The sequence below is a fragment of the Muscardinus avellanarius genome (assembly GCF_963383645.1).
Source record: "Muscardinus avellanarius genome assembly, chromosome: 11".
Taxonomy (NCBI): Eukaryota; Metazoa; Chordata; class Mammalia; order Rodentia; family Gliridae; genus Muscardinus; species Muscardinus avellanarius.
The window spans coordinates 9,652,811-9,675,965 of record NC_137797.1 but is presented as its reverse complement, the minus strand read 5'-3'; the positions used below and the strand labels follow the sequence as shown (position 1 = coordinate 9,675,965).

General features: G+C 57.0%; 1 protein-coding gene across 1 annotated transcript in view; it reads left to right on the top strand.

Moving 5' to 3' along the window:
- Nucleotides 1-23,155, top strand: part of CACNA1I (calcium voltage-gated channel subunit alpha1 I) — a gene marked incomplete at both ends in the record, with an annotated part of 81,772 nt that overhangs the window by 36,943 nt on the left and 21,674 nt on the right. Inside the window, 5 exons of the mRNA XM_080704780.1 lie at nucleotides 5,624-5,783; nucleotides 10,417-10,732; nucleotides 12,013-12,105; nucleotides 15,010-15,322; nucleotides 16,623-17,036. Of these exons, the coding sequence (XP_080560906.1) occupies nucleotides 5,624-5,783; nucleotides 10,417-10,732; nucleotides 12,013-12,105; nucleotides 15,010-15,322; nucleotides 16,623-17,036 (1,296 nt within the window). The remainder of the gene's footprint in view (nucleotides 1-5,623; nucleotides 5,784-10,416; nucleotides 10,733-12,012; nucleotides 12,106-15,009; nucleotides 15,323-16,622; nucleotides 17,037-23,155) is intronic.

Genomic DNA, 23,155 nt, shown 5'->3' with positions numbered 1-23,155 from the left:
GTGGAGGCACAGGCTTGTAATCCCCGCGCTTGGGAGGGGGAGACAGGAGGATCGTGCAAGTTTGAAGCCAGCCTTGCTGGCTAAAGAGACCCTGTTTCCAAATAAAAAGTATAAAATAGGTCTGGGAGTGTAGCCCGGAGGTAGAAGGGCTTCCAAGAACCCCAGTACCACCAAAATAAATAAATAAATAAATAAATAAATAAATAAATAAGATAAAATAAAAAAAATAAAAAGGGCTGGAGTGTATAGTTCAGAGGCATTAGAATGCCCCTGGGTTTAATCCCCAGTACCACTAAAAAAATAAAAAATAAAATAAAATAAATAAATAAGTGACTGTCATTTATCAAATGCTTGAGACAAACCTGGCACAATTCTTTACCTTTAAGCCACATCCCCAGCCCTATTTCATTTTTTATTTTGAAACAGGGTCTTGTTAGCCAGGCATGGTGACACATGCCTGTAATCTCAGTACTTGGGAGGCTGAGATGGGAGGATCACAGGTTTGAGGTCAGCCCTAGCAACTTAGTGAGACCTTCTGCAATTTAGCGAGACCCTGCTTCAGAATAAGAAAAATAAAAAGGGCTGGGGTGCAGCTCAGAGGTAGAATACTCCTGGGTTCAATCCCCAATACTGAAAAGAAGAGAAAAGAAAAGAGGAAAAAGAGAAGAAAAGAAACAGGGTCTTGGTAAATTGCCGAGGCTGGCCTCAAACCTGCAATCCTCCCAGGAGTCTCAGCCTCCCAAGCACTGAGCCACCACGCTCGGCTTCATTTCATCTTAATAGCCCTAGGGTGTTAGGGCCACAGGGACGCCTGATTTTCAGATGGGGAAATTGAGGCAGAGGGTTGAGAAACCCACCCACGTCCACACAGCCAGCTGAGAGCAGGGCTGGGATTGGAGTCTGTACTCGCAAGACCCCAGCATTTTTCTTTGGTTCACTGACATCTGCGCTTCCTTTCAGCATGGGCGCCCAGCCACGCGCCCTGTCTGCAGGGCATTGGGACAGACTGCTCCCCACAGCCCAGGCAGGAGCAGAAGGCTCCATGGGCCCCGGTGACACCTCAAGTCCCTGCTCTCCCCGGCTCTCCCCTGCAGTGCTCGGTACCTCTGGGGCCTTTGGCTGCCGCCTTTGAGGTTCCCGTGGCGCAGGCTGAGGCAGGGGCGAGGCAGGAGCAGGGCCTGCAGCGGCTAGGCCCTTCTCTGTCTAGCCACAGGCCTACCAGGACGTGGCCAGGCCAGCTCTGCTTAGGAGGTACACAGAAGTACCAGGATTCCTTCTCGGGACCTTTATTTGGGAAAGGGTTAGGGAGAAAGAAGAAGCTTGGGGTGGGGCTGGGGGAGAGTGGGGGGACCCAGTGTTCTCTGGGGAGACCTCAGAAGAGGGGGAAAGACATGGAAGGACAGTGGGGCTGTCAGGGCAGCAGTGTGGGGGCCTTCGGGGAGATGGGGGCCTTGCTGGCCCCAGGGTGTGAGCCCCGATGGCTCTGGGGCCCCGAGGCCTCCTGAGAAGGAGCAGGTGGGGTCCCCGGCTGGCTGGGTGTGGAGGCGACTCACTGTACACAGGCTCTCCGGCCCAGCAGGGGTCAGTGGGAGTGACCTCGCGGCCCGGCCGTCTGCTGCCTGGCCCGGTTGCCCTGGCGCCCGCTGTGCCCTCATTAGCTGGCATCGGCAATGGCAGGTGCAGCAGACGGCCTCTCCTGGCCACTCAGTGCCGTTCGCTGACCGGGCCAGGCCGGAGAGTGTGGGGGCCCGGGGCCAGGCCTCCACCCCGGCACCCCTTTCCCCTGTGTCACCTCGCGCTGGTCATAGGCTGTGCCCGGCCCAGCCTGGCGTGTGCCCCCCACTCCCGGTTCCTACTTGAGTTAGCCGGGCTGAGTGATGCAGCCAATCCGGGCTGACAGCTCCTTTCTGGGGAGCAGACACCACACCTGGGCGGGAGATACCCAGCAGGAGGTCCACTCCATTGCTCAGGCCACCCCCACCTGGCTGCTGCCTGGGTTCTTCTGCAGGAGGGCTTGGGGACCAGCAACTGCGAAGACCAGGGTTGCTGCCTAGAAAAGGAGGTTTGGCTGGGGATGGGTGGAGGAAATTAGAAAAGGTAACTAGAGCTCGGCACTGTGGTGCAGGCCTGTGTTTCCAGTATTCAGCAGGCTGAGACGGGAGGCTCAAAGGTTCGAGGCCAGCCTAGAACTTAGACCCTCAGCAATTTAGTGAGACCCTGTTTCAAAAATAAATAAATAAATAAATAAATAAATAAATAAATACCGTCCATGGTGGTGCATGCCTGTGATTCCAGTATTTGGGAGATTGAGATAGAAGGATTGTAGGATTGTGGCCAGCTTCAGCAACTTAATGAGGTCCTCTGCAACTTGGTGAGACCCTGTTTCAAAATAAAAATTAAAAAAAATAGCGCTGGGAGTGTAGTTCAGCGGTAGAATGCCCAGGTTCAATCCCCAGCAAAACACACAAAACACACACACACACACACACACACACACACACACACACAGAGCTGAGGTATCTTGGTGGTAGACTGTCCCTAGGTTCAATAGCTAGTAACACACACACACACACACACACACACACACACACACAAATAGAAAGAGAGAAAGAGAGAGATGGCTGGATGTTTGGAGGAGAGGGTGAGGAGGCCATTTGGGCTGCGCGCGCCCCTCAGCCTCTCTGCGTGTCCTGCCCCCCCCCCCCCAGGGCCCTCTCTAGTCTCTTCTCTTCTTACTTTGTTCTCCTGTGCTCTGTGCCTGCCTCCGGCCCTCTGTCTCCATTCTGTCCCTCTGTCTCCATTCTTTGTCTCCGTGTCTCCGGCTCCCGGCTTGCGGTGCCTGGGCTCCGCTTTCACCCTCCGTCTCCAGGCCTCTCTCCTTGCTGCCTCCTCCGCCTGTGCCCAGCGCTGGGGGACAGAGGACAGAGGGTAACCATCCACCTTTCGTGGCTAATTACTTGACGAGGACATGAAAGAAGGATTAGCCGGGTCTCTTGGGCTCCTCCCTCACTTCCTAATCCTGTGGCCCCTTTTCCCTGGCACAGAAGCGATGAACTCATTCTAAGTCCCTAATTAGCTAATTATGCCTGGGCTCCGTGGCCCTGGGGCTCCCTGGACCCCAGGGAGAGCCGGGAAGAGAGCTGGGGCCCAGCTGGGCAGAGGAGGCGGGAGGGCCGAGGAGGAGGCTGCTGTTCAGGAGAGCCCGCGGGGCTGGCATTCTGGAGCCCTTCTGAATCTCGATATCCTGGAGAGCGAGAGGAGTGTAATGAATTAGCTGAGCAACCACGGGCTGCCGAGGGAGCAGCCAGGCTGGGCTGTGTCCATGCCTCCTCCTGCCGGCCTGGCCTCTCCTCCAGGGCTGCTAGCCTCCTTGCTTGGCTGCTGCCTCTGCCCGGCCTCCGGGATTGCCCCTTCCTGGGTAAAGCCCAGAGCCAGTCAAGGGCTCTGCCTGCTTAGAAGTTGGCTGCTGCTGGGTGTGGTGGCCTATGCCTGTAACGCCAGTTTTTGGGAGGTTGAGATGGGAGGGTCAGAGGTTCCAGGCCAGCCTCTGTAATTCAGTGAGCCTCCCAGTAACGTAGTGAGACCGTTTCCAAATAAAAAAATAAGCCAGGCATGGTGGCGCATGCCTGTAATCCTAGTGATTGGTAGACGAGACAGGAGGATCGCAGGTTTGAGGACAGCCTTAACACCTAGTGGGATCCTGTTTTCAAAATAAAAATAAAAAATAGGGCTGAGCCTATGGAGGAGCAGTTAAGGTGACCAGTCAGAGGGGATGGGAAGGGGGAAGATGGAATCTCATTAAAACATAAGATGTAGGTAAACAGATATATCAGTGTTTAACACTAAATCAAGCATGGGATTGAGGGACGGGGAGGGGGTGGATGGGGATTGGACAAAGGCTAATTGGATGATGTGTGCTTGGATATCCACACAAGTCTTGTATTCCACTGTGATGTTTGATTACAATGAACCAATAAAAATTTATCTAAAAAATAGGGCTGCTGGGCGTGGTGGCGCAGGCTTGTAATCCCCGCGCTTGGGAGGCGGAGACAGGAGGATCGTGCTGGTTCGGAGCCAGCCTCGCTGGCTTAAGAGACCCTGTTTCCAAATAAAAAATATAAAATAGGTCTGGGAGTGTAGCCCGTAGATAGAAGGGCTTCCAGGAATCCCAGTACCGCCAAAAATAAATAAATAAATAAATAAATAAATAAATAAATAAATAAATAAATAAAAATAGGGCTGGGGGTGTAGCTCAGAGTTGAATGCCCCTGAGTTCAATTCCCAGTACACCCCCCCCACACACACAGAAAGAAGGAAATCTCAGTAACCCAGGCCCCCCTGAGCAGTCACTGTGCAGTCTTACACTCCTCCACACCCCTCTGCGGCACCTTCCGGCTCAGTGAGCCTCTCCACAGCGTGCCCTCAGCCTGCCCTGTGCCCAGCGCTGGCCCGTCCCTGCCGCTGGGCCCTGAGGTCAGCAGATTGCTGAGTGTTTTATGAGTGAATGAAGGAGGCCCTAGAAAGACCTGTGTAGGCCCTGGATCTGCTGGGTGGTCCCGCAGGGGCAGCTCGGCTTGCCTGCTTCTCTCCTCTGCATGCTCCTAGCCCCCCATTTGTGGGTGCGGGGAGGAGGCGCTGAGTCCGTCCCCTGGTGCTCCTCGCTGGGTGGAGCAGCCTGCCAGGGAGCCCCACTGCCTCTCCAGAGAGGAGGCTGACCTAGTTTTGTGGGGAGGGAAGATGGGGGCGGGCATTAATTATTGATTGGAAATCACTGCTCAGAGTTCGTGATGCAAAGCCTGAATAATCATCCTCGTTAATAACCGCCTCGGCATCGCCCCGGAATAAATAAAAACTCAGACCAGACCGCCGTTCCCTGGCCGCCATCCCTCGCTACATCTCCCACTCTGTTCCCGTGACTCATCATTCATGTTCAAAAGCAGTCAGCCATCAACAAACGGTACATGGGCTTCTCTCCTGGGCTAGGATCTGCTGGGTTCCAGGACCTGAGTGACTCACGCGCAGGCCCTGCCCTCAGGAGCTTATAGCCAGGAGGTGAGACAGGAGGGCAAACAGGCAACTATCCACTCGTCTAGAAGTGGAACGTCCTAGGTTGTGTAGTTCACAACACACACAGCTGGGCGAGAAAAGGCGTGACTAGGAGAGAGGGGGACTCTGGAATGGGGTGAGAACGGTCCTATGAAGCTTCACAAAATAGGCTCCAGTGGGCTCTGGTAGTAGAGGGGGCCGGCCAGCGCGTCCCAGGAGCCGGTACCATGGTTAGAGATGGCTTGTGGGAAGAGGGCCAGGCGTGTGTCGGGTCACCTGGTTCACACCCGGACCCTGCTGTTCCTTAGCCGAGTGGCCCCAGAGAGGAGCTCCAGTTCCTGTCTGCCCAGTGTTGTTTTGGGATCAAGGGGGGACCACATTCCTTCAAGTCCCCAGGTTTAGGGCGCTGGAGGGCTCCGCCGGTGTCTCCTTGTTCATCATGGTCTGGTGTGAGTGCCGAGGGGCCCAGGGCCATTTCGTGGCTTCCCGGGGCGAGGGGCACCCCTCGGCCTCCCCTCCTCCGCCTGCCTCCCCTCCCCGGGGCTCTGCTCCCGCCCGACACCCGTTCTCCCTGCAGGTATGCGGATCCTGGTGAACCTGCTCCTGGACACGCTGCCCATGCTGGGGAACGTCCTGCTTCTCTGCTTCTTCGTCTTCTTCATCTTCGGCATCATAGGCGTGCAGCTGTGGGCGGGGCTGCTGCGCAACCGCTGCTTCCTGGAGGAGAACTTCACCGTGTGAGTGCGCAGGCGAGGCCGGAGCCGGTGGGGAGGAGCCGGGAAGACCGGGAAGCTCCGGCCTGGCCGGCTAGGGCCTCTGGAGGGGCTGGGTTTAATGTCTGAAAAGGCAGACATCTGTGGAATCCCGCCTTCTCTAGCAGTCACACGGCTCACAAGCGCACCCTGGGCCTTCCGCGGCAGGCCGTCTGCGTTCCTGGCATCTCCTCGTTCCTGAGGTCGCCACGGAGCTTCCGCCGCATGCTCACAGCCCGCAAATCGCCCCCGCGGACCTGCTCACAAGGTCCCGGCCTGTAACACGGTGTCCAGGCCTTCCCTGGAAATCTGGGCAGACGCCTCCATAACCCCTTAACTCTAGCACACTGCATTCCTGTCTAGTCACTTCAGCAGGGTGGGATGGAGCGATCTGTCATCCCAGTACATGGGAGGCTGAGACAGGAGGATTGTGGGTTCAAGGCCAGCCTTGGCATCTTGGTGAAACCTTGTTTCAAAACAAAAAAGTTAAAAGGGCTGAGAGTATAGCTCAGAGGTAGAATTCCACAGGGTTTAACCCCCCAGTACCAAGAAAAGAGATCACAACAGAACAACATAACTGCCGCCTGCTGGCTGTGTGGCCTTGGGAGGCGGTGGCTGGAGCTCTCTGTGCTGTTTTCCTAGTGCAGGGCTGCTGGGAGATGCCCCAGTTAGAATCCATGAGCTGAGCGCCTCGGAGCAGCGCTCGGCCCCAGGGAGCACTAAGTGGGAGCCATTGGGCGTTCTCCTCTGCAGCTTGGGGTGTCTTCTCCGGACCATGAAGTTCCTTGGGGGGCACCCTTGTTCACCCGCTGGGCAGGTGCCCGCCTTGGGATGTAGCGGGGCTGATGTAGCAAACACCCATGGGTGCTCAGTACTGGGCACCATTCTCCGCAGAGTCAACTCGGTGTCTTCATGGTGTGCTCTGAGGGAAGTGTGTTACATCTGCATTTTATTCTTGGCTCAGAGGGGTGGGGTCACTTGTCCAAGGTCACCCAGCGTGTAAGTCACAGAGTTGGGATTTGGACCCACGTGGGTATCAAAGCCTGCGCTCACCGCCACAGTGCACTGGCTCTCTGAGAGCTCTGTTGATAGGTTTTCAGAAGTGATTAAATCTAAGAAGGAAAACTCAAGTTGGAATAAAGCGTTTGCAATACATATATCCACCAGGGGACTCAAATCCAGAGGACATAAAGAACTACTATCACTTGATAAATAAAAGGAAGATGATCTAATTTAAAAATGGTCCCCGATCTAATTTAAAAATGGTCCCCGAGAGCCGGGTGTGGTGGCGCATGCTTGGAATCCCAGCATTCGGGAGGCTGAGACCGGAGGATCGCGGTTCACGGCCAGCCTCAGCTACTTAGTGAGGCCCTCTGCAACTCAGTGAGACCTGGTTTCAAAATAAAGAATAAAAAATAGGGCTGGGGGTGCAGCTGGGAGGTAGAATGCCCCTGGGTTCCATACCGCAAAAAGAAAAAGAAGGTCCCCGAGACCTTAATAGATACGTCACAAGGATGTACCAGTGTCTGATAAGCTTGTGCAAAGGTGTCGATCGCCATTCTTCTTTGGGGACAAACAGTTGAAGCCTCAGTACGATGCCATGATACCCCACCAGGACGGCGGCACGCGGGGCTGGCCGAGCCAAACGTGGTGAGCGTGGACTTCGCAAGGCTCGTGCTTTGCTGGTGGAGATTTCGTGTGACTACTGCGGGAGGCTGGCACAGTCTGCTAACGCTGAGCATGGGCTCAGCCTCAGCAGCTGCCCCACTCCTGGGCATTTATTCAGGAGAAAAGATGGTGCAGGCTGGGCGTGTGGCATGCGCCTGTAATCCTGGTACTTTGGAGGCTGAGGCAAAAGGAAAACACTTTCAAGCCTTAGTGTGCGGTAATTAGTGAGACTCTGTTTCAAAATAAAAAATGAGAAGGGCTGGTGGTGTAGCTCAGTGGTAGAGTACCCCAGGCTTAATCCTCAGTACCCCCACCTCAGTGCACACACACACAAAAGATGGTATAGAGCCACCTAAATACCTGTACAAAAATATTTGTGAGTTATGAGTGCTAAGGGCCCAAACCCCAGAAATGTCCACATTCATAGTTTGATAATCAAGTAGTTATGTATTGTGGTGGCGCACGCTTGTAATCCCCGCACTTGGGAGGCTGAGACAGGAGGATTGCTCAGGTTCAAAGCCAGCCTCGGCTGGTTTAAAAGACCCTGTTTCCAAATAAAGTATAAAATAGGTCTGGGAGTGTAGTCTGGAGGTAGAAGGGCCCCTGTGTTCCATCCCCCGTACCACCACCACCACAAAAAGAATAAAATACAGGGCAGGGGGTGTACCTTGGAGGTCAAATGCCCCTGGGTTTTATCCCCAGACATACCCCCCCAAAAGTAGTTATGTATCATTGAATGAATTTACTCAGGGATGGGACAAAGAAATTGCTTTTTCGCTCTTAATAATCTTCCTTCCTTCCTTCCTTCCTTCCTTCCTTCCTTCCTTCCTTCCTTCTTCCTCTTTTGGTGCTGGGGATTAACCCAGGGGCATTCCAACTCTGAGCTACATCTCCAGCCCTATTATTATTATTATTATTATTATTATTATTACTATTATTATTATTATTATTTTGCTGGTACTAGGGTTCCTGGAAACCCTTCTACATCTGGACTATACTCCCAGACCTATTTTTATACTTTTTTTAAAATTTGGAAGCAGGGTCTCTTAAGCCAGCGCATCTGGCTTGGAACCTGCGCGATCCTCTTGTCTCCACCTCCCCAAGCATGGGGATTACAAGCGTGTGCCACCACGCCCGGCTTACCTCCAGGCCAGGCCTATTTTATTTTTAATTTGGAAACAGGGTCTTGCTAAGTTGCTGAGGCTGGCCTTGAACCTACGTCTCTCTGTTTCAGCTTCCTAAGTTACCAGGATTACAGGCTTGTGCCATCATGCCCAGCCTAAGGGTGTCTTTTTACTGAGCAGCAGTTCTTAGTGTAAGAACAAGGTCCAGTTGATCAGTTATTGTTTAGCATTGCAGTGGGTGTTCACGCTAAGAAACTTCACCCGAGGTCACAAAAATACTCTGCAGTGCTTGCTTTTAGAAACTTTCTTATTTCATCTAACATTTAGGTCTATCCATTTCAAGTAATTTTGTTGAGGGCTATGTATCAAGATTTATTTATTCATTTAATGAGTATTCAGTTGTCCCGGGACCATTCGTTGGACAGCTCCTCCCTTCTCGTGAAACTGCGGCAGTACCTTGCAACCAGGCAGTCACACGCACGTGGGTCGGGTGTGAGGTTTTGATTGTTGGTGGATGTTGCCAGATTGCCACCCACGGAGGCTGGATGGTTTACACGCCCACCAGGAGTGCTTCTGAGTGTCTGTTTACACAGGATATGTGTGTAATATCCTTCCCACATCAGTGTTATCAGCCGAAATGTTGGCCGTTTGGATGGGTGTAGACAATCTCATTGTTAATTTTGGTTGCTTCTTTGTATGAGCCAGCTTCTTCATCACTGTGGCCAAAATTCCTAACAGAAATAATTTAGAGGAAGAAAGTCTTATTTGACTCATGGTTTCAGAGGCTCAGGCCATAGCCAGCCAGCTCCAAGGTCAACACATCATGGTGGCAGGGTGACTGGTGGAGGGTGTGTGTGCTCAACTCATGGATGCTGGAGCAAAGCAGAGGGGGAGACAGACAGACAGACAGACCAGGGACATGTATAGTCCCCAAGCCATGCCCCCAGTGACTTCCTCCAGCCACACCCTTCCTGCCTACAGTTACCACCCAGTAAATCCATTCAAATGATTAATGAAGGCACGGGCTTATCCTCTGGTGAGATTACAGTGTGATGCCATGATTTCGCCTCTGAACCTTTCTGCGTGGCCGATGCCTGAGCTTCCCCGGGGGATGCTCCCTCTCCAAACCACGGTGCTTCTGAACACGGGCTTTTCTTTATGCTCTGGGCCAGTCCACTAATTTTTTGTCCTGTTATGATATCGCCCTGTGTTCATAACTCTAGAGTATTTTGCTCTCTTCTAGGGCTGGTTTCCATTCATCTTTCTGCTTTTAAAGCCTTGCCTTGATTATTCTCCCATCTCATTAAACCCTGAGCCATCTGTTAGGTTCCACAGAGAAAATCATGTTGGAATTTCAATTGGGATAGCAGCGAAGTGTACATGAATCCTACAGGGTGGTCAGGGTGAGGACTGTCACCTGCCTTATAGATGAGGAAATCCAAGTGCCTGCTGAATCAGTGGGATTTGTTGCTGGCTTACTGAGTGCCCGCTGTGTGCAGCCCAAACAGCGTTGGGCCTGGGGTTGCTAAGATGTCCAGCATCCCCAGGGGTTGGGCATGCTGCCCCGGGGCAGGTAGTGTGACCCTGGGGAGCTAGCTTGATCCTGGGGGGCCACCTGGGGAAGGTTCCCAGAGGGAGGGGCCCTGGCGAGAATCACAGTGGGCCTGTAGGGTTTAAGTGGCAGTCACAGAGGTGGGAAAGGGCAAGCGCCCAGGCCTCAGGGCAGAGCTGGGCCGGTCCCGCTCTGGCGTAGCCCCTCCTTTACTGGTGCTCTTTGGCTGTGACCCTTCTCTCTCCCCTCTCTCACCCCGCCTGGCCCTGCACAGACAAGGGGATGTGGCCCTCCCCCCCTACTACCAGCCGGAGGAGGATGACGAGATGCCCTTCATCTGCTCTCTGTCCGGGGACAATGGTATCATGGGCTGCCACGAAATACCCCCACTCAGGGAGCAGGGCCGAGAGTGCTGCCTGTCAAAGGACGACGTCTACGACTTGGGGCCGGGGCGCCAGGACCTCAACGCCAGTGGCCTGTGTGTCAACTGGAACCGCTACTACAACGTGTGTCGCACGGGCAGCGCCAACCCCCACAAGGGCGCCATCAACTTTGACAATATCGGTTACGCCTGGATCGTCATCTTCCAGGTGAGGCCGCGCAGGCTGGGGACGGCCGGGGCGCGGCTCCTTGGCAGGCAGGGCTCTGTGCTCGGCCTTTGCCTCCTCCCTGGCATCCTGCCCATTTCCCAGGCGGGGAGCCTGAGGCTCAAGGAAAGGCAGCGGGCTGGTTGGCCAAGGAGCGCGTGGCTCCTGATGGCAAGATCAGGATTTGGCCTCAGCTCAGGCTGAGCCCAAGGCCTTTGCTCTGGCGGAGTCCCAGCAGGGAGGTCAGCTGAGGCAGAGGCAGGCCCCTGTGAAGGGGAGGGAGGACAGTCCTGGCGGTGGTCAAGTCTGCACCCGGCTCTGCTCTGCTTTTCTGGAATCAGTTGGGAAGATGCTTCTTCTGTGAACCAGTGCACATGCATACGCGTGTACACACACGCACAATCACACACACTCATATTCATAAAGTCAGGTCAGCTGGACTCTGTGCAAAGCCTTAATGGTCTCCCAATGGCCCCTGAGCTGACTGCCCCACCTGGCCACTGCGGAGCGCAGTAGGCATTGGCCTCGCCTTTCTCAGTTTTATATTGGGCACAATGGTCCCTCATGGTGGATGGCTGAGAAGACTAAGCCAGGTCACAGCAGCTGGAGGGTTGCTGTGCCTGCGCCGCTGTCCTCAGGAGGAACATGGCAGGAGCAGGGAGCAGGTGGAGGCACCTGGGAGCCCGGGGAGAGCTCCGATGTCTGTGATGCACGCGGCCCGTGGCTCTGTGATTTGGGCCTGGTGACCCGGCCGGGCAGGAGGCTGCTCAGGGCTCCAGCTCTGAGCCTTTGCCAGAAGCAAACAGGACCATACTGCTGGGATGACCTGACCTACGTGTGTCCTTCCTGAGGCTGCTGCCTTCCTGTCCAGGAAGGAGTCAGGGTAGCCGGGGGAATGGTCACACCAACCTCCTCTAGTCCACACTCCTGGGCTCAGCCCAGACGTACCCCGGCTGGGTCGGGGGGCTCTGCCATCCCTGTGTAACAGAAAGAAGAAGCTGAGGTTGGGCGGGGAGTGGCTGGGCTCCTGCTTCTGCAGCCCTCCCTCCTGGTGTGGCAGTCAGCAGCGAGGGCCTGGGAGGTTTTCCTGCCTGGCTGTGTGGTGTTGGGCAAGCACCACCCTTGCCTCTCGGGCCCTGGTTTAGTGGGATGAAGACTGGCAGGAAGGACAGACATGGGGCACACCTGCACCCGGGTGCACAGTAGGGCCTCTGCCCGGGGCTCTGCTTTGCTGGCTGCCCGCGGCCGGCGCCTCAGGCTCCCTCCGTCCTGTGCGGCTGCAGGTGATCACGCTGGAAGGCTGGGTGGAGATCATGTACTATGTGATGGACGCGCATTCCTTCTACAACTTCATCTATTTCATCCTGCTCATCATAGTAAGTGTGCGGCTCCTGGCCGGCTCAGGACGGGGCTGCGGGCGAGGAGGCGCTGAGGGAGGCCCCGGGGAGCCCGGGTGGGAGGCAGCAGGACGGGCTCTTTTTCAATGCAGCCGACCCGCTGCTGATTGACGGGCTCGTCAGGGGCGGCTGCTGGAAACATCCATCACTTTAGATTGCCTCCATTTCTCATTTCTGGGCACTTAAGTCCACCCCATCGCTCCCGCTTGTCTTTCTCTGCCTCGTGTCTCTGGGAACACCTTCTTCTCATGACCCTGCCCAGGCTGCAGTCCCAGGACGGAGCTCCTCTAGAGCCCTGGCCCGTCCCTGTTCTCCTGGGGCAGGACGATCAGCTGCTCTGAGGTTGAAGCTTGGGGCTGCGAGGTCTGGGGAGGAGCTCCCCCCTCCTGCCTCTCAGGGGCTCTGACTCCTGCTGAGCTGGCAGGACCTTGGCCGGCTGTGGCTTCAGAGAGCAGACCCAGGAAGCACCTGCTGCTGGCTTAGCCCGGCAGGTTCCTGGGGAGCAGGGGCCTGGGACCAGCAGACAACCAGATAAAAGGGAGAGGGTCCTGGGCCGTGATCACCAGTGCTGTCTGTTCATTGGTTTCTTTGTTCACCAGAACATTCAGGGAACTGTGCTAGGCCTGAGCTGAGTGTAAGGTCAGAGAGAGGGTCAGGCCTGGTGGAGCCCAGGGTCTCAAAAGGGAAAGGGTTGGCAGCAGACAGTGACCATAAAGCGCCTTAGGGACTAGTGGACGGAAGCTGAATGCCGGGTGTGGTGGCACATGCTTGCAATCCCGGTACTTGGGGGGCTGAGACAAGAGGATGGAAGGTTCACGGCCAGCCTTAGTTACTTAGTGAGGCCATCTGCAACTTAGTGAAACCCTGTTTCAAGATAAAGAATAAAAAACAGAGCTGGGCATGGTATTACACACTTGTAATCCCAGCATTTGGGAGGCTGAAACAGGAGGATCACGTCTGAGGCCAGCCTCAGCTACTACTTAGTAAGACCCTTTGCAACTCAGTGAGACCCTGTTTCAAAATAAAGTGAAAGCCGGGCGTGGTGGCGCACGCTTGTAATCCCCGTGCTTGGGAGGCGGAGACAGGAAGATCACATAGGTTTGAAGCCCGCCGTGCTGGCTTAAGAGACCCTGTTTCCAAATAAAAATAAAATAGGTCTGGGAGTGTAGCCCGGATGTAGAAGGGCTTCCAGGAACCCCAGTACCACCAAAAAACAAAACAAAACAAAATAAAGTGAAAAAATAGGGCTGGGGGTAGAGCTCAGAGGTAGAATACCCCTGGGTTCCATCCCTAGGACTGCAAAATAAATAAATAAACAAATAAATAAATAAATAAATAAATAAATAGATAAATAAATATAAGGCTGGGCGTGGTGGCGCACTCTTGTAATCCCTGCACTTGGGAGGTGGAGACAGGAGGATCGCGCAGGTTTGAAGCCAACGTGCTGGCTTAAGAGACCCTGTTTCCAAATAAAAAAGTATAAAGAATAGGTCTGGGAGTGTAGCCCGGAGGTAGAAGGGTTTCCAGGAACCCCAGTACACCAAAAAAAAAAAAAGGAAAAAACAACAACAAGCAAAAAACAAACAAACAAAAATAAAAAAAAAATGGAGGGACGCTGAGAGGTGGGAGCCCGGGAGGACGCTCATCCGGGAGGACTCTCAGAGGAAGTAGGGCTAGAATTCAGCCGCAGAGGCTGAGGTGTCTGCTGGGAAGAGCCTTCTGAGCAGGGACCTCGAACTTTCAGAACCCCACAAGCCACTGGGGTTGTTTGGGGAGCCTCGAATTCCAGGGGGGCCTTCCACTACTCTCTGTGGGACTCAGAGGCTGAGTCACGTGCAGCCTGGGCAGGCTCCTGGCTCCCCAGCCTCTCTGTGGAGTGGGGACACAGTAGCACTTAGCTCCTGGGCTCTGGGAAGGGTTGGCTGAGGCAGAACCCAGAGCCTACATCCCTGGCACACAGGTGGTGCTCAATACATGTGCACTGCTGGCCAGGTGTGGTGGCGCACACTTGTAATCCCAGCATTTGGGAGCTGAGTCTGGAGGATCGCGGTTCACAGCCAGCTTCAGCTACTTAATGAGGCCCTCTGCAACTCAGTGAGACCCGGTTTCAAAATAAAGGTTAAAAAATAGGGCAGGGGCTGTAGCTCGGAGGTTGAATGCCCCTGAGTTCCATCCCCAGACCTAAAAAAAAAAAAAAAAAAGTGCACCGCTACTCTGATTGCTGACCTGCCCCAGGACAGAGCGCACAGGCCAGAGGCCTGTTCTAGGCCTGTTCTGCGGAGTTCTAGGTGTGGAAGGGCCCAGAGGCCAGGCCTGAAAAACCTCTTGCCATTGACCTCACGTTCCGGCTGCGCAGGGTCACACGCCCGATCCCGAGCCCCAGAGAGCTGAGGTGTCCGGCCTCACAGCTGGGGAGGCGCCTCAGCCCTTGGACAGTCCCCAGACATGCGGGAGGCTGAGGAAGGAAGGACGGCGTAGGGTGGGGCTGGGCTGCCGGCCACGCCTTCCCCAGGAGCAAGGCCTCAGTGATCTTTTCCTGTCCCCATCTGTGTCTGTGCCCTCTGTGTCTCTGGGCCCCTCCACCCTCCCCTCTTCCCTCTGTCCTGTCCCGTCCCTTCTGTCTCCCCCTTGGGTTCTGACCTCTGAGCCTCCCTCTCTCTCCCCTCCTCCTCGCTCCGTTCTCCTGCTGTCTGTCTCCTGGCCTCCCTGCTCCTTCCTCTCTCCTTTATTTCTTGTCTCTGATTTGTCCCGGTCCCTCCTCCTGGTCTCTGCCTCTGGGCCTCCCTGACTCTCTTTCCCCATCTCCCTCTCCTCGTGTCTCCTTGCCGGCCCTCCGCCCGCCCCGTCCCCTCTGTCCCTGTCCTTTCCTTCTGTTGGTCACAGGTGGGCTCCTTCTTCATGATCAACCTGTGCCTCGTTGTCATAGCGACCCAGTTCTCGGAGACCAAGCAGCGGGAGCACCGGCTGATGCTGGAGCAGCGGCAGCGCTACCTGTCCTCCAGCACGGTGGCCAGTTACGCCGAGCCCGGCGACTGCTACGAGGAGATCTTCCAGTACATCTGCCACATCCTGCGCAAGGCCAAGCGCCGCGCCCTGGGCCTCTACCAGGCCCTGCAGAGCCGGCGCCAGGCCCTGGGCCCAGCGACACCCGCGCCCGCCAAGCCGGGGCCACACGCCAAGGAGCCCAAGCGCTGCGGTAAGTGGCCCTGCCCGCGCGGCCATGCGCGCGCCCCGCTTGGGACTCAGCGCAGCGTCGCCAGGGGCTCGCGGCCACCCACACTCAGGGCCAGCCTCTTTCTCCCCAGAAGGTGCTGAGAAGTTGGCAGGAGCTTGAATACTACACCCTCTGTGGTGGAGAGGGGCAAGGGGACCCCCGGCACGGGCTCTGAGCAGGGGCTTGGCGCCCCCAGCCCTGTCCTGGGAAGCCCGGCTCTCTGGGAGTCAGAGATTCTTGGGGGCAGCAGGAAAATTTTTCCTTGGAGCTGTTGCCCGTCACCCTCAGGTGCCAGCTGTTCAGATGTGGCCTCAGAAGACTCTGGGTGGCCCGGCGTGCACAGGGCAGCAGGAGTATGGACGGGCCGGCACAGCCTACTGAAGGACGTGTTTACCTGGGGGGCTTCCTGCCGCCCCCAAGTCCTCTCCCTGGCCCTGCTACAGTGGGAAGCAGGGGCTTCCAGAGGGAGGTCTTGGCCCCCGGGCCTCCATGCCTCCCCCTTGCCTGGGTCCAAAGGAGAGCAGTGAGGTGTGACCCGGCCCCTGGGCTGCACCCTGGTGCTGGCCTCAGAGCTGTGAGTGAGTCTGAGGCTTTGTCCAGGCCCGGGGGTGTTTGGGTGAAGTGTAAAAATGAAGGGCAGGTGTTAATGTTATTTTTTTTCTAACATAAGCAACATATGTTTACTCTAGGAAAATATAGAAAGACATAAAAAAGAAACCAAAGCAGGCAGAGGCCTCTCTGAGCCCTGTCTGCCACGGTTCACAGTGCGCGGGTTCCTGGGAGGACGGTGATGAGCACTCTGGCCCCCGGCCCTTCCCCCACCCAGCCCTGACTCTCACTTAAATGGAGAGGAGTCTGGGGGCTTCCGGAGTGAGGGCCGTCCCCAGCTCAGGCCCGTGCCTCCTCTCTTCCCTGGAAGCGTGCGCAGGCCGCAGAGCTGAGGGATATGGCTGCGTTGGCATCCTAGAGGTCTGAGAAGCTCTGCACAGTCCCGGCTCCTTCACAGCCACACCCAGTCCCCACACTCCGCTCCCCAGGGCTAAGGGTTCGCGTGGCCAGCAGCCAGCATGGATATGAACGCCAGCCCTGGCAGGGCCCATCACTTAACACAGAGAACTCCCGAAGCCTGCTGGGTTGCTGCTTCTACCCAGGGGACCAGAGGGGGAAAGCCATTTCCCCAGGAGGCCCCGGCCCTCCAGGCAGGACTGGCTTGCTCCAGGTGGTCCCCCTCTCCCAGAGAAGGCTGCGACGTCCGATCCACGTGCCTTTGTTTGCTTTCCAGAGCTGTGCCCGAGACACAGCCCCTTGGACCCAACGCCACACACGCTGGTACAGCCCATCTCGGCCATGCTGGCCTCCGACGCCGCCAGCTGCCCGCGCTGCCAGCACGAGGCCGGCCTGCGCGCCCCGGGACCCGGCAGCACCGACTCCGGCCAGGAGGGCTCCAGCTCTGGTGGTGAGGCCGAGGCCGGCGGGGATGGGCCCCACGGTAGCGAGGACGAGGCGTCCTCGGACACGGGCAAAGAGGACGAGGAGGAGCAGGCGGATGGGCCGGCCCGGCTGTGCGGGGACGTGTGGCGGGAGACACGAGCCAAGCTGCGGGGCATCGTGGACAGCAAGTACTTCAACCGGGGCATCATGATGGCCATTCTGGTCAACACCGTGAGCATGGGCATCGAGCACCATGAGCAGGCCAGTGCCGGGGCTGGGTGCGGGCGTCCCGGGTCTGGCTCCCTGCTCCTGCCTGGAGCTGAACTTACCTCCTGTATGGGGCCTCAGTGCCTGGCCCAGGGCCCCCTCAGAGGACGGGGAGCGAGGGGTTCTGCTGGGCGAATGGAGGAGCATCGTCATAGGACAGGGTTTTGCTCTGTGGGGCTGGAAACCAGAATCTATTTCCTCCTAAGCGGCGCACAGTCCCTGTCCATAGGCCCCCTCTGGGTGACAGCCTGGAAGACGAGTTCTGGCTTCATTTGGAGAGATGCCATTTTTGGCTCCCCTGAGGGCAGCTCCCTCACCCCGTGCCCTAGCTCAGCCTGGTAGTTGGCACTGTTGAAGGCCAGGTAGGGGTCTCTGGCTCCAGACCCCTCCGATGGCCAGGGCCTTTGAGTCCTGTCCTGCGGCTCCCCGGCTGCCCTCTTTGCACGAGGCTCGCCCCTCTACGGTAACCAGTGGGCCTGCACCCTCATCTCCCTGCTCATTAGTTTGCGGAGCACATGCTTCATTCAATTTGCTTAAATGCGGCCCCTGGGGCTGCCACCGACAGACACTCTGCCGGAGCTGCTGGTTCTCCAGCTATTCCAGCTTAATTAAAAAGGACTCCAGGGAGGGCTGCCGGGAGGGCTTTCTGCAGGGTGAAGCTGGAGAGACAGACAGCCCAGGACCTCTGGCTCAGAGTCTGGCCTCTGGCCATCCTGGGAAGCCCCTCCCCCGCCCCCCAGCTGCCGCTGGGGCGCTGGCCTGAGTGCCTGCCAATGACGTGCCGGAACCAGCTGGTGAGAGCCAATTTTCTCCCACTCAGGAATTTTGCAGGCGGTTGTAGCTTGAAATTGGCCATGATGGAAATATTTACACCATGGAAATTGGCAGATCCTACAAGTCGGGGCTGTTTGTCAGAGGCCGCTCTGCCAGCACACTGCTAGCCCTGTCTTCTCATAGCCTCTCGGAGGTTATGTCACATCTGGGGAGCTCACCCCTGCTCCCCAAATCCCAGCCTCGGGCTCCCCGTAGCTCCTGCCTAAGCCTCCCTGGGCACTGGTTGTCCACCCCGTTCCCCGTGTTCCTTCTCCCATACCCCAGCAGAGCAGGCTTTCTAGCCTGGCACCAGGGAATTCACTTCTTTCGATGGCAGGCATCCATGGTGCTGAAGGGGTCTCCCGTTTGTGGTCTCCCCAGGCTTGGAGAGGCACCTGCCCTGTCCAAGGGGTCCCCCCTGCAAAGCAGAGACTAGCTGCGCACCCTCTCTCAAAGGGACGCACTGCATATCCTGAACACTTACTAAGCGCCAGGCCCTGAGTCTGCCTGGTGTCCCGAGATCCTCCGACCACCTTCTAAGAGCTGCCGTCCAGGGCCGTGCACTGGGAAGGCTGGTGCACAGAGAGGCCCTTCTCATCAGGGCTCGGGTTCCAACCCCAGCTCGGTCGCTGACCAGCGGGGCGGTCCTGGGTGCGTCACCACACCTCCCTCCTCTGGCGTCCCGTCTTTGAATGGGCCCACAGGCTCCATCACCCGGGCGAGTGTGTTGAGAAGCCGGGCGCGTAGTAGGCGCTCTTGAATCAGTCATGACTTGCGCGTCTGTGTTGGATCCCAACACCACTGGCGCTGGGCAAGTTTGCCATCCGCTGTCTGGAGCCTCAAAAAATTAATTAGCTAAAGAAAAACTGAGGAGGAGGAAACATTTTTAAAATGTTCTTTTTAAAGCAGCTCCGAGCGGCAGCCATTGTTCGGTGGAGCTCGGCACAGGCCCTGCCCCTGGGCCTGCTGGTATTTTTGCTCTTCTCCCTGGGCTCCCAGACATCGCTCGGTGGGAAATAGTCCGCCCCCAAGTTTATTTTGAGCAGCCCCTGCTGAGGTGGCGCCTGCAGAGAGAGGTGGCCCAGGGCTGCGGAGGGAGAGGAGGAGAGTAGGAGAAGGCGGCCAGCAGCCTGGCTTCACCCTGCACCGCCCAGGCTGCGGGGAGCTCTGCAGCACTGCGGGGGCCGGGAGTGAGGTCCCTGCTTTAGTAGCGAGGGGCCGGCCACCCTGCGTCTCTGGACACAGGGATCTCAACTGCAGACGCCCATGGCCTTCAGCGTGGCCCTACCGGCCAGGTCAGGAGATATCACTCGCTGGCTGGTTCAGGTTCTCTGGCCATGGAGGGTCCTTGCAGGGATCCCCTGGGAGGAGGTGGGAAGTGATGGGCATCGGCCAGGCTGGGAGAGGCCATTCAAGTCCACACCCCTGGGGAACCCCTGAGGAAGGTGGGCCCAGAGGTGGCTGCTTGACCGGCTGGCCAGCTGGCAGGAGGGCTGCCTCAGCTTGGCGGCTGATTCCTTCCTCCTCGCCTGTGGTCAGTGTCACAGTTTTTCCTTGCTTGAGCCCCACAGCAGCCCTGGGGGGCAGCATGCCCACTCGGCAGATGGGGAAACCGAGGCTCAGTGTGGCGAAATGGCTGCCGCGGTGACCTGGCGGAGCTGGGCTCCTGGGCACTGAGGGCAGCTGGGATGGTTGCACTGGTGGTGGGGGGCACGGGTCAGGAAGATGCTGCCCTGGACTGTCTGTCTCAGTTTCCCCCTCTTCTGGCGCACCCCCACCGGGCCCATAGAGAACAAGGAACACGTGCCATGGGCTGCATGGCATGTGTGGTCAGCTTTCTTTGTCCCTGTGACCAGAATATCTGACAACTTAGAGGAGGAAAGGTTTATTTGGTTTCTGGTTTCGGGGGCTCAGTTCATGGTTAGGTGATTCTAAGGCAGAAACATCATGGCGCCAGGGCATGGCTGTTCAACCCAGTGACTAGAGAAAGAGACAGACAGACAGACACAGATGCACACATAAAGACAGACACCAGGGTCAAATATAGCCCCCAAGTCCCCGTCCTACCTCCAGCCACACCCTACCTGCCTACAGTTACCACCTGTACGTCCATTTAAATCATTAAAGCATCAGTGGGGTGATCTGCTGCTGAGGTTAGAGCCCTGATTCGATTATTTTACCCCTGAATATTGTTGCACTGCTGACACATGTACGTTCCAGATCTAGGCCACACCAGGGTGACAGGGTGGGAGTCTCTCCCTGGGGAATGGTTGGCCCTGGCCAGGGACCGGCCACTGGACCCAGCTCCCGGGGGACTGCACTCAAGGCCTCAGGGTCGGTGATGGTTCAAATCCTGCTTTAGTCTCCTTCGGCAGCCCCTGTCGAATCCCTGCCAACCCAGGTCTAATGTGACTGGGGAGAGGAAGAGAGGGAGACATGGCAGCTGACTTTATGGCCCTCTAGGGGCCCAAGGGAGAAAAGCATCAACATGGGCTGCAGTCTGGGAAAGCTTCCTGGAGGGGGTGGTACTGGAGGTGGGTTCTGAAGGTTGATGAAGAGTTCATCAGTAAGACAGAGACAGGCACAGGGACGAGGGACATAGTCATTCCCCCAAAGGACTCTGAGCCCTTAAAAGATGTGGCGCATGGCTGTACTTGGGAGGCAGAGACAGGTGGATCGCAGGTTTGAGGCCAGCCTCAGCAACTTAGCAAAACCGTGTCTCAAAATAAAAGAGAAAAGGGCTGAGGTGTAGCTCAGAGGTAGAGTGCCCCTAGGTTCCGTCTCTAGCACCCCCCCACAATGTGCACAAGGAACAGGCGGGTCAGGCAGCCCAGGGGCCAGGAGGGCTGCTCCTCCACAGAGGACCCTGAGGTCAGTGTTATCCTTAGGGCACTAGGGAGCCATGGTAGGTTTGTTGGTGGGAGTGATGTGTCTGCTGTGGACTGGAGCCTGGCTGGAGAGGTGGGCAGGCAGAGACACCTGGGAGGAGACGTAGGTGTGAGACTTCACCACCACTTCCTGGCCATGATCCTGGCAGCCTCTCCTCTCGGAGCCCGGGGCTTCTCGTTTGTAAGATGGAACGGTACAGAGCTGCATGAGGCATAGAGGAGACGATGTGTAGAGAGAAGCTCGGCTCGCCCGGTCCCGGGAGCCAGCACACTAGCTGCCATGTTACCACGGGCTGGAGGGGCTCCTGGGGCCGGCCTGGAGGCCCCAGCCCACCCTTCCATTTACCCCTGTGGAGGTGGCCAGGGCTGGGAGCCTGGGGCACCCAGCCAGGCGAAGGTGTGGGACCCACCCTCTCCCCTCTCCGCCCCCGCGCCTGCGCTCACGGGTGGGGCGCCCCCTCAGCCTGTCTGGTCTCAGCTCGTCTCCACCTTCCAGCGGTGTGTCTGACTCACAGTGTCACCGTGTCATTATCCCCATGCGCCCGAGTCTCCTCACCCTGGCCCCCTCTCACTCCCGACACCCGCGTCTGCCGGTCTGCCGCCTCTCTTCTGGGTCTCTCCGTCCATCTCTCTCCATCCCCAGCGTCTGCTCCCCCGCCCTCCCTCCGAGGCCCTCGCTGTGGGGTCTGTAGTCCATCTGTCAGACTCTGCATCCAGCCTGTCTCTCCCCCAGAAAAATGCTCTTGTGGGTGATGGATGGTCCATTAGAAAAAGATTAACAGGTGCGCACTGCCAGAGCAACAGCTGCTGGGGCCTGGGAGGAGAGCGACCTTTGCAGGAGAGCGGTGGGTGCCTCGCGTGCGGCTGTGAGCCGGGAAGTCTCCACCAGGGACTGTCCATGCTTCTCATCTCCGGGGACGTGGCTTGGGTGGGCCAGGAAGTTGGCAGCTGGCGTGACATCTGAGCCCTTCCCACTGAGGCCCTGCTCTGGGTCCCACTCACCTTTGGGGACCATTTTGTGAGTCAGAATGTTACTGTATACGGAAATGAGGCCTTCCTCTTTGGTCTAGGCTGGAGACGAGCTGAAGGTTTTATTAGATTCCCAGGTACCCAGGTGTTTGAGGTGTTTTTTTGTTTGTTTTTGTTTTTTTTGCTGTACTAGGGATAGAACCTAGGGGCATTATACCTCTGAGCTACACCCCCAGCCCTATTTTTATTTTTTATTTTTTATTTTGAAACAGGGCCTCAGTAAGTTGAGAGGGCTTCGCTGATTAGCTGAGGCTGGCTATGAACCTGTGATCCACCTGTCTCAGCCTCCCAAGTACTGGGATCACAAGCGTGTGCCACCACGCCCGACCCGGCTTGGCTGAGGGTTTTTCTTCCTTTTGAACCCACACAGAAACAAAGCTGGGTTCCTGAGCCTCCCCATGCTCGGTGGGTCCCTTCCCCAGGCACTGCTGATGGGTAGGAGATACCTGCTGTGGTCCTCGGCTTCCTCACCGCCCAGCCTCTCTCCTCTCCATCACCGGCTTACTTCAGCCTGTGGGTCCACCATAACTGGTTCCCCCAAACCATCCTCTGCTTCCCTGGTCCTAGCAGGTGCTGGCTGGGGGTCTGTGGGACTTTGCACCAAGCACAAAGTTCTCCATCGCTGTAGTTCATGCCCAGCCCCTTGTGGGCTCTGGGAAGGTCTGTGGAAGGCCCACAAGAATGAAGGAACGAGTGAATGGAGTGAACGTATCAGTGCCTGGGCTGGGTCAAGCTCAGCGAGGGCACAGGGTCAGGTTGGACAGAGGACCCTTCCCTCCTCAGGATTCAGGCAGGGACCACCTGGCGCCAGGTGAGCACAAACCGGCCCCTTCACTTGGTCCCAGAGGGGTCACGGAGGGGAGAGAAGGTACTGGGGCCTCGTGGCACCCTTACCCCGGGGCTGGGAGCAGTGGATGAGGTGACACATTCGCCCGCAGCTTTACGGGTAGAGAGAACTGAGGCTCAGTGGTAGGGAGGCGACTTGTCCAGGGCCACCAGCCACCTAAGTCTACACTAGCCTGGAACACAGGCTTGTCCCACTTGTGGCCAAGCATGGGAAACATGGGCCTCGCCGTTTACAGTTGTCATCTGCCTCTGAAGACCAGGAGGTGCCCAGCTCCAGGGGCAGAGGGATGTCTGTGGCTGGAGGGGGTCACGGAGAACTGGTGTCCTTCTGGCCAGCTGGTGACTTTGGCCAGCTCCTCGGCCTCCTGGGGTCCTGGGGTCCCCCCCTGCCCTGTGTGGTGATGTGTAGCAGGTGGCTGGTCCTCATCCTCCCATCCTGGGCACAGTGTGTGGCAGCCAGGCCACCTGTAAGCTGAGTATGGCCAAGCTCCCTCTGTGCACAGCACCTGCGGCGCTTCCAAATCTGCAGGCAGTCAGCCCC